At 45.8% G+C, this 18,655-nt stretch overlaps 1 protein-coding gene across 8 annotated transcripts in view; it reads right to left on the minus strand.

Annotated features, from left to right (window-relative positions):
* SH3TC2 (SH3 domain and tetratricopeptide repeats 2) overlaps positions 1 to 18,655 on the minus strand; it is a 77,342-nt gene that overhangs the window by 41,454 nt on the left and 17,233 nt on the right. For 7 of the 8 annotated variants that reach the window (XM_081826144.1, XM_081826145.1, XM_081826143.1 and 4 more), the window contains exons 5-12: positions 17,748 to 17,891; positions 16,478 to 16,679; positions 15,374 to 15,447; positions 12,858 to 13,053; positions 5,712 to 5,845; positions 3,184 to 3,225; positions 1,362 to 3,059; positions 1,075 to 1,255 (exon numbers count right to left, since the gene is read on the minus strand). In XM_081826144.1, coding sequence (XP_081682270.1) covers positions 1,075 to 1,255; positions 1,362 to 3,059; positions 3,184 to 3,225; positions 5,712 to 5,845; positions 12,858 to 13,053; positions 15,374 to 15,447; positions 16,478 to 16,679; positions 17,748 to 17,891 — 2,671 coding nt within the window. Of the gene's footprint in view, positions 1 to 1,074; positions 1,256 to 1,361; positions 3,060 to 3,183; positions 3,226 to 5,711; positions 5,846 to 12,857; positions 13,054 to 13,368; positions 15,330 to 15,373; positions 15,448 to 16,477; positions 16,680 to 17,747; positions 17,892 to 18,655 lie in introns of those variants that run through there. The other variant, XM_081826147.1, reaches the window with a different exon arrangement.

The raw sequence follows: 18,655 nt of genomic DNA on the forward strand, positions 1-18,655 counted from the left end.
ATTTTAGATGTCATTCATAATTATGAATACAATGCCATGATGCTAATCTGTTGCAAAATGAAATCGGACATCTTGCAAACCATGCAGAATGTAATGGAATCAGTTAAAGGCCCATAGAGAAGCAGAACTGAATGAGGGGTAAGCAGATTCCACCCAGCAAGGAGATGAGAGAAGAGAAAGGCAGCAGGACATGGGGGGATACTTCACGTGGGAATCATTTAAAGATCAAGAGGTTAAACGAAGCTTTGGGGTAAAACAGTTGCATTTTGGTGTATTTTTGCAAAAAGGAGCCTTTAGAAGAGAGGGCTGAAAAGTCGATCACAACATAAAGGATATTTCATGGTGCTCTTATGCAATTCTGTCGACACAATTAAGCTAAAAGTCAACACTTCTTTAGCGGTTGATCCTATGACTTACCGCACGGCTGCAATTCTCACCTAAGTCTCTTCACTAAACGGTGGAAATAAACTCAGTTCTGTCATTTCCAGTTTCATTTTAAAGGGAAGGTTCCAAATCAAACTTCTTTATGATGAAATTTTACCCGCCTGCCAGTGGATCGATTCACTTTGTGCCATTTCTCTAATACCCCCCCACCCCCCCCGACCCCCGCCCTGTCCTCAGGTAACCAAGGCCTCCTGAGGGGGCCAGCCTGGGTATAACTGCCACCTCTCTGAATTAGCTACCCGCAGCCAGGATCACGTGATGCTTATTACGGACATAAGGGAGTAACTGCAACCCAGCCAACATCACCGAGCCCCCTCCACGGATCAGGCACTGTTCCAAGAGTTCCATGGGTGTCGACTCATTTATTCCCCACATGAATACTATAGTGTAGACGCTACCATTATTGTCTTCGATGAGGAAGCTGAGGTAGGGTGAAATTAAGTAGCTTGCTCAAAGTCACGCAGCTAATAAGTGAGAGAGGACACTGTGGTGGCTGCAGGTCCCACGCTCTTTTCCATGATGCCATAAACACACCATGAGCCTGGGAACTTTACTTCCGGAAGAAAAGAATGCTGTTTCTCTTGAAGGAAGATAAGCTGTTTCTAGACCCGTCCCCAAGCCCCGACTTACCTGGCCGTGTTCAGGTTCCGATAGAGCTGCCCGAGGGACTCCAGCAGCCTCCCCTCCATCTCTCGGTCCCTGAGTTGCTGAGCCAGGGTCAGCCAGTGCTCGTGGTAGGTGATGCATGCCTTGGGGTCTGGGGATACAGAGCTGTAGAAATGGCAGAGGGATTTGGTGACCTGAAGCTGACCTGAACATAAAGCGGGGACATGAATGAGATCGCTTGAGATAGGACGAGGGCAAAATGTGCTCTCACACTTTTCTCTAAAGCTTCCAGTAGCGCAGGACATACTCACTCTTTAGGTGTCGATGCCTTAAGCCAAACAGCAATGCCATTTCATAACAAAGGCGGCCACTGGCTGGCTGGCGTCCATGCACCAGGACTTGGGCCAACCAGAGAAGGACCTGTACTAATTCCATGTCTGTCTCCATGCTGGTATGGAGTTCAGAATAGAGTCGGATGGCCTGCAGGAGATAGTCCTTGGCTGGCTGCTGAGCCCAGGACATAAGGGTCAGGTGGCCAAGATTGGCCAAAGTCACCGCCTGGTTACGCACATTCCCCATTTCCTGAGCTCTGTTCAAGGCCCGGAGATAGCTCTTGGCTGCCCTGTTCAGCCGGCCTTCACCTTGAAGTGCAAGTCCCAGGAGGTTATGGACCACCCCCTTTCGGGTGATACTCTCTGTCTCCTTCTGGGAGTATAGGAGTGGCTCGAGGATGTCCAAAGCCTTCTTGGCCTGGCTGGCTAAGAGATATGCCCACGCCAGGCAGAGGGAAGACTCAAAGGCTTCCTGCTCACTCAGCAGCTGCCCTAGCACCAAGGCCTGGCTCAGGTAGTGAATGGCACCATCGGGACACCTGTGTTGGAGGTACACTTTGGACAGGATGAGACACAGGGCCCTCTGGGTGCTCCGACTGGCCTGCTCCTCACAGGCAGCCAGTGCGTGGCTGAGTGCTGGGCAAGCCAGAGCAGAAACTTCACCCCAACTTGAAGAGGGAACTCTAAGGAGTTTGGTGGTGTTCTGGAGAACCAGGTAGACCTGCCAAATTGGAAAGGACATCCCTTGGCCACTCTGGGTACCACGTTCCTGGACAGAGGCCACTGCGAGGTGTGGGAGATATTTCTTATCATACAGAAAACTCAAGATGGTTGCTGTAACTTCCAAGTCAGGAGGGTGTCCAGAGAGGAGCTGCAGGCGCTCGGCGAAGGGCAGGACCTCCTCATGCCGGCCTAGGCTTAGGAGCAGTCGGATGGCCAGGAAGCAGGCCCTGGCCTCCAAGGGACAACTGCCTGCCACAATGCCCTGGCGTAGTATGTAGGCCACCACGTCGAGCTCGTTCTTGGTACTAGACTCACGGTCCGGCAGGCAGGCCAGCAGGGCCCCTGCTTTTTCCAGCAGAGCCGAGCCTTTATGCCTTAGCCTCTGCCTCAGATAGATGGCGGCCAGATTGATATACAGAGCAGCCACCAAGGATAGATCTTTAAATGTCCCATCAAGGATGTACATAGCCTCCTCAAAGTAGACCCTGGCCTGGGAGAGTTTGACCTTCCTGACACTCAGCCGGCCCAGGAGGAAGCAGAGCCGGGCGTGGGCCCAGGTCCTGTGGCTCCACTTGGCCCACTTCCTTGAGGCCTCCAGGTAGGCCACAAGTTCGTCCTCCTCAGAGAAGCTGTAAAAGGAAGACGTGAGGAAAGAGAAGGAGAAGTCATAGAGGCTCTTAAAGTGGTCAGCATAACCCTCGTGATCCAGAAAAGCCAATATGGGGGCGAAGTTCTCAGCCTCCTCCTCTTCCTGACTAGCGTTCAGGTCCACGAGCAGTTCTGGGTCGTCGAGATCATCGGGCTCTGGCAAGTGATAACTGTCCGAGGCTGCTGAGAGGAGCTCCTCCTCCAGGCTGGAGTCCTCAGAGCTGCTGGACTGTCTGGAGCCCACGGCCTGATGCTCCTCCCAGGCTCTGCCAGGCCTGGCCTCCTTGAAGCCTTCAGGCTGGGACGCTGTAAGGGACAGGCAGAGTTGAGCGACCATGAGCACCTGCCACTGTGGTGGCCAGCTCCTGGCAAGAGGACAGGATGCTGTTCTGAAGGACTGGAGGTCAGGTTCAGCATGATCTCTACTCACCACTTAGATCGTTTGGAAGATTCTGGATGGATTCAAACCCACCTGGATAGAGAGGAAGGACAGACCCGGTGTTAGGTCAGAATGGGCCACCAAGCCTATGCCTGCAGGTGCACCCCAGACCCGTGGTCCCTGAGGACACTTTGTGTTTAAACTCCTCTGAGAACCTGGGTAGAATTCTCTCCTTCATCATCAGTTTAAGAGCTGCAGGGACCTGCAGAGTATCTTGGTTAAGCCACTCACTTTAGAGTTGGGAACTGAGGTAGAAATAAGACCCAGAGCCAAAAAGAACAGCAGAGAAGCTAGAAACACAAGTCCTTTTCCAGGAGGTGTGGTTATGGAGAGGATGACGGAATCTAAAGGACCAAATCCCCCAGCTAGATGACAGCAGAGCCATGAACAAAACATGTGGCATCGCCTCCCATTTCCATGTGTACATCCTTCCTTCTTCCTTCCCCCATTCACACAACATCCATCCTCTCAACTGTCATTGACTTAACTGTACAATGCGCCATAGGACTAGGTGACCAAAGGTGACTAATGAAGAAAAGAGAGTGAAGAGGCATCTGAGGGTCTTAGTTTTGTTCCCTGAAGTGACTTCATGGGATGAGGTGGAAGAAGCAACAGTCTGGAGCAGAGCTTCAGACATTCTGCATCTGACGTACGTACTCACAGGAGCTCTAGGCTGAGAAGGAAGTAGATCTGTAGCCAAAGAAAAAAAGTTGAGACTTGCAAATACAGATTTAGGACCCCCAGCGGGTCACAAGGAATGGGTCCAAGTCCTAGGACAAGCATTCAGACAAGAAGGCAAAGCAGCTGGGGAAGGGAAGTTTGTGAAGGAGCCAAAGAAACGTCAGCATTTCCCAGCAGGTGGGAGGGAGCAAAGGGGACTGGAAAGGCACAGTCCGAGAGAAAAGAGGAGACACGGAGACCAAGGTGCCTCTGGGACAGCCACCTAACGTCACAAAAGTGGAAGAAGGCTAGGTGAGAACCAAGAAGACACCTTGAGTTTGGCAGCAAAGAACGGAACCCTCTTGGGTCTAACTGTGGAGGTAAAGTGTAACTGTGGAGGTGAAGGCCAGATTCACGGCCCCCCAGGACAGGGGCTGCTGGAAATAAGATTCTACCTCCTCCCAGCAGAGAGGCACCAACTGCCTGTGCCCTCACCCTGGGCTCTCTGGTGGACATTGAGGACAGCGGGCCCCACACCAAGTCAAGCCGCTGCCTACGACTCTCTGTGAGAGTCGCTGTAGCTACATGAGATCTGTAACCTGCAATGGCAGAAGGCCCCACGCCTAACGTGGCAGAGCTAGGGAGTTGCCCTTGTGCCCTGGCCCTCGCTGACATTGGGAGCACATGCCATCCTCACTCCTAGCCAGGGCCACCGAGAACGCAAATGGTGCATGAGTTATGAAACGATGCTCCCTCTGGGAGGAAGAATCACAGAGGGGACTGCTTCCCCACGTCAGAGGCCTTGGGGAAGCTGGAATTTACCAATAGGACGCCCCTCTGCTGGCCGCCGTGGTGTCGGGTAATGCCTGCATCATCATGAGGCTCTGGCCTGCATCCAGCAGAGCTGCACTCCTGGGCTTTACATAGGAGGCAGTGGGCTGCCTGGGACCTGCTCCTAGATCTCTCCCTACCATTGGATCCACAGTGAGCGGACCCCTTAGATCCAAGCCTGTGGCCCACCCCTGTCCAAGGCACACCTGAAGTCGTCCTGGATTTTCAGACCTCAGGTCCCCCCACCAGGTGGTGCCCATAGCTTCAGCTTCCTGGTTCACCCTGGTGGGTGGTGTGGTCTGTTTGTGGCAAGAAAGTTCGTGGCTAGGTGCTCCTCTCAAATGCCTCTTGTGCATGGTGAGAGACTCTGATGCCCACCTCTGCTCCGGGGAGCAGGCCTGAAGGCTCCTTCTGCAGAATCTCTCTTCTGTGCCCATGAAGTGTGCCCCATCCAATCTGGCCACACAGGGGTGGACACAATACCACCATCGCTGAAGAGATGGGAGAAACACGAATCCTTCCTCAAACCACTACCACGAGGTGAATGTACTTCCTGACACAGAGCAGTGGGTGCTTCCAAAGTAGGAGAAAGGCGTGGCATTCATTCGCTCCGTCATTCAGACACTGATGAGAACTGGCAGCACGGAGGCCCCTCCCCCACCCAAAGCCAACACCGCGCCCCCCGCCCCGCCGCTGCCGGGGCAGTCCAGCGTCAGTTTGTGTTGGGGGCAGTGTGGTGGAGTAGGGAATGTCCTGACTAGAAAATGGGGAAGGCACTAATTCACCAGGGCCTCAGTTTCCCTAGCTGTAAAATGGGAGGAGAAATCACCTCTTAGAAGCTGTAATATTCTATGGTCCTGCCTTTATCATCGGGGACCTAGACCTCCTTCAGCCCTAAAAGAAGCGACCTCAGCCACAACTCAGGAGTTTTTCTTCTCCAAGATTTGAATGGAAGGCTCAGTAGGGCTGGGCCTCTCATGCTATCGCCGAGCTGAGCTTTCAAAGGGGTCCGAGGCGCAAACACTCACTAAGCCGGTAGACAGATGCTATGTCAGTATGAGCAAGTGTGTGGAGGAAGCTGGCACACTCAGCTTTCCTGTCACTTCCCAGGACCCACAGAGAGCATCTTTCCTCATCACTGAAAAAGGCGGAGCTCTTGTTCCTGCATTGAGACAAAAGACATGGACGCAGATCAGTGCAAGGCTCCAGACACAACCGTTCTCTCTCCATCCCAGGACACAGTGAAGGACAGAGAGAAGCCTCCGACGTGCTTGCCGCAGCTGCAACCAGACTCCTCATCCCACTGTTGTACAATCTATTTATCTCTGCTGCCCAGGGGGAAGAGCTCTGAGCACCCGTTCATGAAGAAACGAGCTACATGGCTGCTGAACGGGTCACAGTGGGGATGAAAACACCCCTCCTGTTAAAACTCTATCTCCCGAGAAAAACAAAGCCCCTCCTAACTTGACCCCTACCCTTTCTTTGAGACCACCTGGTGCCCATTTTTAATAGAGAAATACAAATTGGCTGCCCCAAAGGTTAAGGTTTGAAAAGGGACCATGAAAAGATGTTTCTTTGTCGGGTTATTTCAAGAAAACAGGAGGGACAGGTGACACAATCTAGAGAAGCAATGAAAAGAGTTTGACTATGGTCAGAAGAAACCTTCACAACTGTTGACATCTGATTCCATGGCACAGAACGAGAGCACTATGTGGCATTCAGAGAGGGGAGGGGAAGTGGGCAGAAGGAAGTCAGGGGCTGGAAGAAATGACTGCAAATAATAGAGATCCTTATACTCACTGTACTGCATAAACTCATTGTTAAAACTAATTTGCTTACTAGCAATTTGTCATATAATCAAAGAATGTGAAAACTAGAAGTGCCTCAGAAAACATTCAATCCAAAATCTACCTGAACAATTTTTAAGATCTCTCTCTTTCAGGTCTAAATAAAGTTGGGGGGTGGAGAGTAACCTCAGAAACCAATCTTTTAACAAAAATAACTTGGAAGCCCAAGAGGTTATAACAGTTAATACTTGGGGTGGGGGAATGTGTTATGAATCAGACACCCTTATCTCCTTAATCTACACAATTACCCAATGAGGCAGGTACTATTCTTACTCCTTTTTACAGAGAATGAAACTGAGGCACAGAAAAATAAAGTTGGTAACTAGGAAGTGGTTAAAAAAAAAAAAAAGCTTCTCTAGTTCAAGCAGAATTAAGGGGGGGGCGGGGATGGGAGTCCCATGGTCTGCCACCTACATTTTGTCCTCATAACTCAGGTAAAGCCAGTGATGAGGAAACCAGGAACTAATATGAACTACTCAAGGTCACACCACTAATTAGTGACAGACCAGCACAAGAGCTATGTCCTGACATCTGGTCCAGGACTCTTTCCAGGACAGTTATTGAGCCCACATGTCTCTGGCCTGACTTCCAGATTCTCTCAGCACCAGCCATCCTCAAAAGAGCATCTAGTTGAAATCTACAACTAAGCTCATCTGAGAGAAGAAATCATTATAGTCATCATATGATTATATAAAATCATTATATGATTTCAAATTTCCACAGAACGCTTAAACTTTACAAAGCATTCCTGAATTTACTATTTCATTTAGTGACATGCTCAGAATGACACAGCCAGCAAGTGGTAAAGCTGAGACAGAAACTGATCTTCCACCTCTGTAGCCCATTTCCTCACAGCTGATCTGCTATTGTCCTGAGTCCCAGGTATTTAGAAAGAATCCAAGAAGCTTGACAAATTACAATAGGGTGTTCCTAGCATGGAAATGGGGTTAGAATGGTAAGACTTCTAGAAATATGGCAGGCTGAGATGCTCCACAGGAGCCACAAAGACAGACAAATCCTAGATAAAATGTGACAAGGATAAATATTTTAATACATTCTTTGACTTGAAAGAAAGAAAGGGAAATGCCTGAGAGCCAGAAACAAAAGGAGAAACCAAAGCCGAGTTGGTAAACAACAGCAGATGGCCCAGGGGGGCGGGGGGGGGGGGTGGGTTTGCAGTTCTCAGCTGGGACCCTGGCCCTGAGAGCTGGGGCTCACCCTGTAATGCCACCCAGGGACAGGACATGGGACTTTGGGTCTATGTGAAGCAGGGAAGCTGAACTGAGCTCCCTACAGCCTGACGTCAGCAAGAACTGCAGCTTCTGTGAAGAGGAGATGGGAAAACTCACCTACCAACGACACATTTTCCATCTGTCTGCGTCCCCGGAAAAAAAAAATCAAACACCTGGACTTACACCATTAGAAGGTGTGGGCTCCAAATTACACTGTACAGTATAAGTACAATCAAAGAACTTTACATTAAAAAACCAGCCCTGGACCACTAAGTTCCTAAATTTCCAGGGAAAACAAAGGTCAGAACTGCTCTACTGGGATGTTTTCTTCAGTCGAGGCTTCATGCAAATACTGTCTTTGAAAGTCAGGGCAGGGCGTCTTTGTTGAAAATTTGGGGCAGCCAGGTGGCTCAGTCGGTTAAGCATCCAACTCGTGATTTCGGGTAGGTCATGATCTCATGGGTCATGGAACTGAGCCCTGAATCGGGCTCACGCCCAGTGGGGAATCTGCTTGAGTTTCTCTCCCTCTGCCCCTCCTCACACGTGCACACACACACTTGCACATACGCACTCTCTCTCTCAATAAATAAATCTTCTTCAAAAATTTAAATAAGAAAAAGTAAAATGTTGAAAATTCGTTCACATAACCAAAACTACAAACACAAGAAAGGCAACCACTGACAATGAATACCAGCAGGTGCACAAATAGGTAAATCAACACTACAAGAACTAGAAATAACAACAATCTAAAAATTAACTTATAATAATCATGGTTAAAATGATGACATGAAAGACTGACTAGAAGCCACAGGGAAAATATGGAACCTGGTGAGCAAAAATAAGTATATGTGGAAAATAGCAAAATAGAAATTCTAGAAATGAAGATAAAGGCATGGACACTTAGAACTACATGAGTGAGTTCAGCAGCAGGTTGAGTCACAGCAGAGGAGAGAATTAGTGAAACTCAGACTGTTTGGAGGAAATCACCCAGAATGCACCTAGAGGGACAAAAAGATGAAAAATATAAAAGAACTGATTAGGCAAGACTGAAGCTAGAATGGCAAGTCCAACATACCTCTATTAGGAATTCCAGAAGAGAGACTAAAAAGAATGAGAGAGAGGCAAATATTCAAAGGGAGAATGACTGAGAATTTTCCAGAACTGAAGAAAGACATGAGTCTTCAAACTGAAGAAGTATACCACATCCTAAGCAAAATAAATAAAAATAATATCATTTTCAAAATGACTTCCATTTCTTTAGGCTTATCCTTCTCTTTGTGTTTTCTATTTCTCCTGATCCTTCTTTTGGGGTTCAATAATCTATCACTTGATAGTTCAATTTACAGGATGAAAGAGTTAAACAGAAAGGATAAGGGCATAACTCAACAAAATAAAAACAAAGTAGAAGAAAATAATAAAGATAAATATGAAATTAGTGAAATAGAAAACAATGAAACAATAAAGATGGTCAACATAAGAAAAATTGTTTTTCTCTAAGGATTAATGAAATGGACAAAATCCTGGCAAAACAGATTTGAAATTTTATACTAATAGTTATTTTCCCCTCCACTTTGAAGGTTATTCTACACTTAGCTAAATTATCATTCACAAGTATCTTTTAAGTATATTTAAGACAAACAAGGAGTAAAGACTGAGAGTAGTTAAAACTCACAGATCTCCACTAAAATAACTACTAAAAGATACACAGTGGACACCTTGAGATAAATATGTAACAGAATATATCACATCTAGATATATCATCAGTAAGAAAAACTTAAAAAAAAAATGAGAAAAAAAGCTGCCTACCTGCAAAGAAATGTCTATGAGACTAACAGCAAACTTCTTATCAGCAAAAATAGATGCCACAAGAAATGGAATTATCAAGAGGACAGAGATAAACACCATGAAGAATAAAAAAAGGGATATAGGAAACAGAATTTTTCAAATTTCTAATACTATAAAATGCTGGCTTATCTCCAGTGTTCTTTTTCCTGGTATTGAGTGCATTAATTTTTCAACCTTGCTTATTTTTTAATTTACACATTTAAATATATAAATTTCCTTTAAATAACACTTTACTAAAATGAACCATATCTAACACAATGTGAATAAATCCTAAATTTACCATATCAACTGAAAAAAAGGGGCCAGTTACAGAAAAAAAAAATGTATATACATTTTTAAATACGCAAAACTCTTGTGTGTTTTTTCACAAATACCCATTTCTAAAATGTATCAGTCAGATTGATGACTAGGAAGATACATATCAGCTTCAACTAGAGTCTGCCCCTGGGGTAAGAATCAGGATCACAGGATCAAAGAAGGAAGGAGTAATGGGGGTCTTCAGTTATATCTAAAGACATTTTTCCCCTCAACACACACACAAATACACACATATCAAATACTTTTTAAAAGCATAAAACCCAAGGAAAGGAAAGGTGTGGCATTCTGTCACCATCAGCAACTCTTAAATCTCTAAAGGCACTCTGGCCAAAACAAATACCATGTCTATCAGACAGAATGCCTGCCCCAAGTTTTAGCTGGTGTTGAAATATGAGCTGTAAATAAAAGGAAACCCACAACTTTGCTGCCGTGGAAAAACGGGATCCCTTTCCCATGTGTCAGAGGCACAGACTAAATCTGACTCACAAAACAACTTCTGAGAAATTTCACTCTCAATATACTGCCGATTTGGTTAAATAAATACAGATGGATGGATGGATGGATGGATGAATGGATGGATGGATGAGTAAATGAATGAATGATTAGTGAATGAATCAATCAATCAATGAATACACTTTAAGGAGAAATATACTAACTAGCACATGGAAGGAGCCTGTGGGAAGAGGATGGAGACCAGCAAATGCAGGACCTTCTTCAGAAGCCTTATACCAAGTGAACACGGACTAAGAGTGACACCCAGTGGCCAGACCGCCTGCATAGCACACAGGATGATTCCCAGGACTCCACACCCTGGCTGTGCTTGTGGCCAGGTGGCTTGTGGGCTTTTTCTCTCATTGCTGTATTTGGGGAGGTCCGTGATCTAGAGAGTGCTGGGTGGAGGCAATGAGCCAGTTCCTCTCTCCCCTCCTTCTTCCACCTCTCCCCGTCTCCTGGCTCACTCTCCCCTTCCCTATGCAATGTGCAGTCTCTGGTGATGGGGTCCCACAGAAGACACTGTAGAAATAAGGAGAAGTTCTCATGCCCCCACTTCAATACAAGGGGTGGTGTTCTTCATGGCGAGAGTGTATCCCCTACAACTAAGCCGGCTAAAATATGATAATCAAATTAATTTAGCGGTATAAGTTGTTGCGATTTGGGGCACAGTATGAGGTACAGAAGTCCGAATATAGTTTATGAAATCTGACACCTGCACCCGATGTCCAATTAAAACTGCCTCTCAAAGATTACCACCCACGGCAGGAACAGCCATAGGAAGAGTTAATGCAAATTGATCATACACACACACATGGTGCCAGACACCATTCTGAGTGCTTTACATGTGTTAGCTCATGTCAACTCCTGACAGTCCTATGGGCAAATACTAATACCGTATGCATTTTACAGATGAGAAACCTGAGGCATAGAGAGACCAGTTAACATGCCCAAAGTCGTTAAGCTGGTCAGCTAAGGGAGACACACAACGTGCTTCCATGGCCGTAAATGCCTTTCAGGCAGTCTGACTCTAGAAGTCTGATTACTAAGCTACTCTGCCTCCTGATGACCAGGTACCTCCCAATTGCCACTGACCTCTCACTGACCAGTGACCTCCCAGTGGCCAATCCCAAAGGCCTTTCAGCAGGCAGCCCTGCTTTACCTCTCTGCAGTCTGCAACAGTGTTAACTGTCCCCCCCACCCAACTCCTTTCCTTCCTCTCATGCAGCTCCTTTGTTCCTTTATCTCCTTTGCTACATTCTTTCTTCCTCTGCTCTGTAAATTGCTCTTCCTCACCAAATCTCTGTCTCTTTATTCTTTCCCCCTCTTACCAGACATCAGCTGCAGAACTGTATGGCGGAAAAAGAACCCTAGATTTAACGTCAGGATTCTGGAGTTCCAGATCCAAGGCCTTGGGTTCAGCCCTTTCACTCCTGGGATCCTCACTTGCCCCTGCGGTAAATGAGGGGGTGCTTTGAGCAGTGGTTCCCACCTTGGCTGCCCATTAGCCCCACCTGGGGAGCTTTCGTAACCATGGCCGCCAGGCTCCACCCACACCAATGAGATAGAACCTCTGGAGGCACAACATGGGCATCCATATTTGTGAAGCTCCTGGAATCTCTAAATTCCTGTTGATTGGTCCTCAGCTGTGTCCTCTTCTCCCCATTCCCCCACCCCTTCCCAAGTGTCAGCCTTGGTCTTCTCACTGGTCTCCTGCCTCCAGGTTCTCCCCTGTCCTTGCATGTCTCACTTAAAGCCAGGGTTCCAGTCTCATCGTTCGTCACTCTTGCTCAGAGATACTCAGTGGCTGAGTTGGCATTCTCTGCCACGTCACAGTCCCACTGACCTTTGCCGCACCAATGCCTTCCTGGTAACCTGCCTCTCAACCAACACTAGTTATTCCTCACACAGCCCCTCACTTTCCTACCTGTGATCGCTTTTCCCCATTTCCATCTGTTGAAATATCTTACATCCTACAAAGTTGAACTCAAATATTGCCTATTTCATGAAAGTTCTCCTGACATCATTTTCCTGCTTATAAACACCCGTTCACTTCATAATCTTCTAGGGGCTCGGTGATCGCTCTTCCTCCTTTAGAGTCACTTGAGTTCCCACATTTCTGTGTAGGGAAAATGACCTTCTGTCTCCTCCACCTACAAAGGGCAGGGCTTAAAGGGAGCTTCTGACCGTGATCCACTCTCCTCGGTGGCTCTTTTGCACAAGGGTAGACATTCTAGTCTGCGTGTGCAGGGCCTTGGACAATCGTGGGGCCACATTTTCCCAGTGTCTCTGTGCTAGCAGCCAACTCTGTGTTCCCTCTGGTACTTTCTGGGCCCAGGCTTCATCCTGTTTCCTATCCCCATGCAGGATGCCTACCCCAGAGAGACGGGGAAGGTGGCCCACTCCAGGACATCCCAGAGGGCCCTTCCGCCATACTCACATTGGGGAATACGACTCAGGATCTATGCTCCTGGTGGGAACAAAGCCCACTTCTCCTGAGCGCATTGACTTCCCAATGAACCACTGAAGCCCAGGTATGACAAAGCCGATGATCTCGATGCTTTCTCCCCGGTGAAAATTCAGCTCATCCTTTTCTTCTCTCTCATATTCCTTCCAGGCCTTACATTTTCCTCGACCTGTGGAGAAATAACATCCACGTCAACCAAATAAGGTAGAAACTGCTCTTGGTGTAATACGAAATGAAGGGTCCCCAGAATTTAGAATTTCGAGGACCAATAACATCATCCCCCCCCAAAAAAAAGAAATTGGCAGGAATGACACAGGGTAACTGACTTTTAATTTTGCCAAACTAGGACATTCAAAGAAAGGAACTACCATCCACTTTCACCATCACTTTACAAAAGAAAGGATGTTTTAACAAATAGAGGAAAGATCATCTCAGAATACCTAAAACTGAATAAAGTTCACTCATGGAAAACTGGAAAGCTTACTATATTGCCTTACTGTGTCTGATTTGCCATTATCATGTAAATACTTCATCATGGTTAGCACAAATCCACAGACCCGGGTGAGAAACATTGTGGGATCTCTCCATTTCCTTCCAGATCCTTTGGCTATGACCCTCAGTCTCCCCAACTGTAAAATGGGAATAGTAAGAATACTTGTCTCATAGATATTAGGAAAAGTCAAAGAGATTAAGTGCACCATGCCTCTTACCTAATCAACCTTCAGAAAATGTTAGCCTCCCATTACTGGTAAACAGAAAACTGCTCCGGCCTCAGAGGGATTTGGAAGACTCCCCTTCTGACTATGGTCATTGCTCAGCTTGATGAGTCGCCCAGCTAAAATCTAGTAATGACATATTTATGAGCTCTGTGCTGTCCAGTTTACAAAGTCCATGTAAGCCTGTTTTCTCAGATCTTTCCAAGAGTCCTAAGGTTAGGTAGAGCAACCAATAGACTCCCCTTTTTATAGGTTAAAAGGTGGAAGTACAGAGAAGGTCTGTGATTTGTCCAAGGAGCTCGGTTAACCAACTGCTGGTTAACCCTTCTTTCCACTAATACTGCTTTGCTAGAGAGAACGGCTTTTATGTGTCTTGGTTTCCATGTTTGCTTTAGCTTCTCTGCTACAGCTACTGGCTTGCTTTTTCCCCCTGACGTTTTCGATCAAGCTTCTATTGATTGTGTCCTCAAGAGCAGAAATTCCCACCACTTTGTAGGCTAATAGGATCTTTAGTGTGTTAAATACTTGCAGTGTGAAAAAACTGTACTGAGTGATTTTCAGACATCATTTAATTGATTTTTCATGGCATCCGAAGTCAGTTTTACGGTGGTAACATTTTACTCATGAGAAAGTTGTAGCATAGTGAGAGCTCATGAATTGGCCGAGGGCACACTGGTTTTAAGGTGTGGAACCAGTATTTGAACCGAGAACTTCACAGCCCTGTGTTCATAATTCCAAGGAATGCTTATACTGCCTCAGATAGCCAAAAATCTTGTTTATGGTCAGTTAACTGATTAGCTTTAATGTCTGCATTCCATAATTCCCTCCATTTCTTTTTTTTTTTTAATTAATCTATTTATTTTAGAGAGATAGAGAGTGAGTGAGCAGGGGGAGGGACAGAGGGAGAGAGAGAATCTCAGGCAGGCTCCCAGCTGAGCACAGAGCCCAACACAGGCCTCGATCTCAGGACCCTGAGATCATGACCAGAGCCAAAACTAAGAGTCGGACGCTCAACAGACTGAGCCACCCAGGGGCCCCTACATCTATTTCTTTTTTAAAAAGTGTTATTTGGGCTCACAGCTTACAAAACTGCACTTGGGCTAGGCTTGTTGGTGGTGGGAGGGGCTCTAAGGATGAAGATGAAAGGAATATATGTTCTAGATACTAGAAAACATTAAAGTTCATTTCCAGTAGATACATGTGTATATGTATGTATGTGCACGGATACACACAAACATACACATTCACACAGAGATTCCCTAAAATATATGCATGTTTACATAGTACATACTATTATATACATATTTCATTTATTTATTCAACAAATATTTACTGAGTATTTCCATCATGTGCCAGGCATTCTTACTCTTCCTAAATTCAAGAACAATTTCACAGAAGTTTAAGGGAAATTGAAAACGTTTTGACCTGAGATTGAAAACAGGCAACCTGCAGGCCCCATGCGGCCCACACTGGCCTAATGATATATCATTAAATCCCCATGGTCCCCACCATTCCTTAACCTCTTCCCCCCAGGCTCTCGTGAATCTGTGTGTTCTGTCTGCCACAGTGAGCATTTGTACCAACAGCCCTGGATTGAGACCTCTCCTCTCAAAGGAAGAAACCCATGTTATAGACAGCAACTGGCTTCTCCAGGTCCAGCCAGCAGCAGAGGCTAAGCAGGAATTCACATCAACTGACTCCAAACTTGCAGATAAAATTAGGAGGCAGGGCAGTATTATCTTCCTGACAACACTGTCTTCAACTCAGCCATACCAATCTGATAGGAGCCTGTCCAATCCCTCTTCCTGGAAAGGCCACAGCTTCCTGGATAATTCTTTAGGAACCATCTGCCAATGGAAACATGGGGTTTGCAAACACGATTTCAAAAAATGACAGCAGCGAGCAGAATAGTTCATTAAAATAACAACAATGGCAATGATCATAAGTATCATGGTTAGTACTCCTATTATAACAATGGCAAACATTTATTGAGAACTTACTTTGTATCAGGCGCTGTGAAAAGGAGAGGAGTTCAGCAGGCCTAGGATGTTTTCTGGCTCTGAATTAGTTTGCCGGTTAAATAACTAACAAAGGCTCTCTTCCAATTCTCACTGTCAGATTCTCTGCCAGAGCCAACCACAGGGTCCACAGCCTGGGATCATGTGTATTGGCACTCCGGATGTTTGAGTTTACAAAACCTTCAGGCCCAGATTCTCAAACTTAAGTATGGAATACATCCCCTTATATTCAAGGGGAGCTTATATAAAATGCAAATTCCTGAATCTAATCCCAAAAGAGTCTGAGGATGGCCAGGCGAGCTGAACTTGCAATAAATCCCAGGTGATTCTGATACAAATGGTCCCCAGTCCCCATATTGAGAAACACTGCATTTGAAGACCAGGCAGTAGGTTTCCTCTTAGGTACAATGTCCATCTGAAATTTTGAGTTGTCTCTGATTTCACCACATTTTGACTGTTAAAAAAATAAATAAATAGGGGCACCTGGGTGGCTCAGTCGTTAAGCATCTGCCTTCGGCTCAGGTCATGATCCCAGTGTCCTGGGATCGAGCCCCACATCGGGCTCCCTGCTCCGCAGGAAGCCTGCTTCTCCCTCTCCCACTCCCCCTGCTTGTGTTCCCTCTCTCGCTGTGTCTCTCTCTGTCAAAAAAATGGATGAAATCTTTAAAAATAAATAAATAAATAAATAAATAAATAAATAAATAACAAAAGACAAAACACACACACACACACGCACACACCCAGATTTTGTTCCCTCCCTAGTACTGTAGATGTCCATATTTGCAAGCCTATCTACTCTGTTCTGTTCAGACCTCAGTCTGCTCTGGGACCCACGCCCAAGATGCAGTTGGCTACTCACTGGTGGAAAGGGAGCGGCAGAGGTTCCAGAGCTGACAGGGGCACCAGTCCCCGCTGACCCGTCACCAAGGACACGCCCTCCCACTCGGATTCGCCTTCAACTATCTTCACGGAGATTAACTCCTTCTTGCAAAGCGTCAAATACTCCCCTTCCTTCTCAGCTGGCTGAGCCACGGAGCTCATGGCTCTGCAGAAGAAGTGGCCTGTAGATAATAAGAAAAGCCCCTCCAAGGAGTAGCAGTAGGTGGAAAGGGATTATCACACAGTGTAACGTTTCTAACCAGAAGCCCAACTACTTTTCATCCTGGGAGTAAAGGATGCGGCCAAGGGAGAGGCACCACAGAAAGTCTTTGTGATCCCAGAAAAACTAGACCAGGGGAAAAAAACCCACAGGGCGGGAATTCACTTAAGTTAGACACCATAAACTCAGAGTAGTTTGTGAGAACAAGGTTTAATTGGGACTTCACCTTGAAAAAAAAAATGAAACAAAACTTAACAAAAATGTATTTAACAGAACTTGGGTTACAACTGCAACCTTCTGCTTAATCTTAGGGCCAAAACAAAGAATAAATTTAGTTGATATGGGTGAATATAATTTCTCCAACTAGATTTTAGAGTAGCACAGTATGAAATTCTTTCCTTCAATTGTGATTTGTGCAACGTGACCATAAACAGAATCCTTTTGCAAAATATTCTATGCAAATCTGGCTCTTTCAATGTGCCGGTGATGTCATCGGTCATTAGCTGGTTGGTTGTAGCCCAGATCGGATCCTTCCTTGTAAATAGATTGGCCTATGCTCCAAGAAGTTCCCCAAAACCGTTTGCCTCCATCTCAGGAAATCTTGCAGGTTTTGCAAGATTTGCAATTTTATTTCACAATCAAATGATATCATGTATTTTAAAAAGCGATTCTTACTCTTGAATGCACGTTAGCATTGCCTGGGCAACTTTCAAAAAATACCAAAGCCTGGCCCCTATTGCTGGAGATTCAATTGGCCCCGATGGAGCCCTAGCATGGGCATCTTCTAAAAACTCCCCAAGGGGTTCTCACATCAGACAATCAGTGAGACTGACAAACATAGCTGTTCATGTGATATCAGTGTGGAACTGAGAGAGATGTTTGGAGTAATATTGTAACAGATGGGGTCATTTATGAATATTCTCACCTTTGAAATTTTTTTTTTTTGCCTCCCTTTGTATCCTAATTATTTCAGGGGCTCTGATAATAAATATCCAGATAAAAACCCATCCCACCACTCCTCCATGCTCACCTTCCTGTATCAGGAGTCCCAGGTATATTGTTTCCAGGTGTTTCTCATCCACTGACACTTGGATCTCTGTATCTTCCACCAATCTGCAGTTGAGCCAGTACTTATGGTCAAAGAGGAGATGTTCCAGACATGCAGACACATAGCCTAAGAGGTCAAGCCAACATGATTCCTTAACAACCGATTTCTGCCATTAGCTGAGCACAGAAAATGGTGAGAAAGCTCCTTTCTGAAGTTCCGTCCCAGACCTTCGTCCCCAACCTGATCCCATTTAACTGGAATTAGAAGAGCATAGAGAGGTAGCTAGAAAATTTCTAGAGTGAACTGATTCTTCTCAGCATCTGTTGGGAAACACAAGTCATTTTTAAATGACATTTACTCCTTTCAGCACATTATGGGTCTCCATAAATGCATAATGAGATGACCAAATCTAATTACCTTTTTCTAATACGTCCATAGAGTAATTTCCAAGATTCTAATTTGGACTCTGGGGGTCCTGGTCCCCCCCGCCTTAAAGTTTTCCTGACTTGAGGTTCAAATTCCTGTACCCTTGACGAAGCAGTGGCTGGGGCGGAGGGTGGTGTCCACGACCCACAAAGGAGTCAGGATTCACTTTACCATCCCTTCTCTGATTCTCTCTATCATTCATGCCCAGCATGTTCTCCCTTGTTAAAACCAGACTAGACACATTCTGCATGGAGCACTGGGTGTTATGCATAAACAATGAGTCATGGAACACTTTATCTAAAACTAATGATGTAATGTATGGGGATTAACATAAGAATAAAAAAATTAAAAAAAAAAACAGACTAGACACTAAGCAAATTGCAATTATGGATAGTATTTCAAACATGCCTACAAATGTGAATTATTCGTGTTAACATTTTGCTTCTTTTGACTTCCTCTTTCTT

This window comes from Leptonychotes weddellii, chromosome 7 (assembly GCF_054177405.1).
Source record: "Leptonychotes weddellii isolate Sample4059 chromosome 7, ASM5417740v2, whole genome shotgun sequence".
NCBI lineage: Eukaryota > Metazoa > Chordata > Mammalia > Carnivora > Phocidae > Leptonychotes > Leptonychotes weddellii.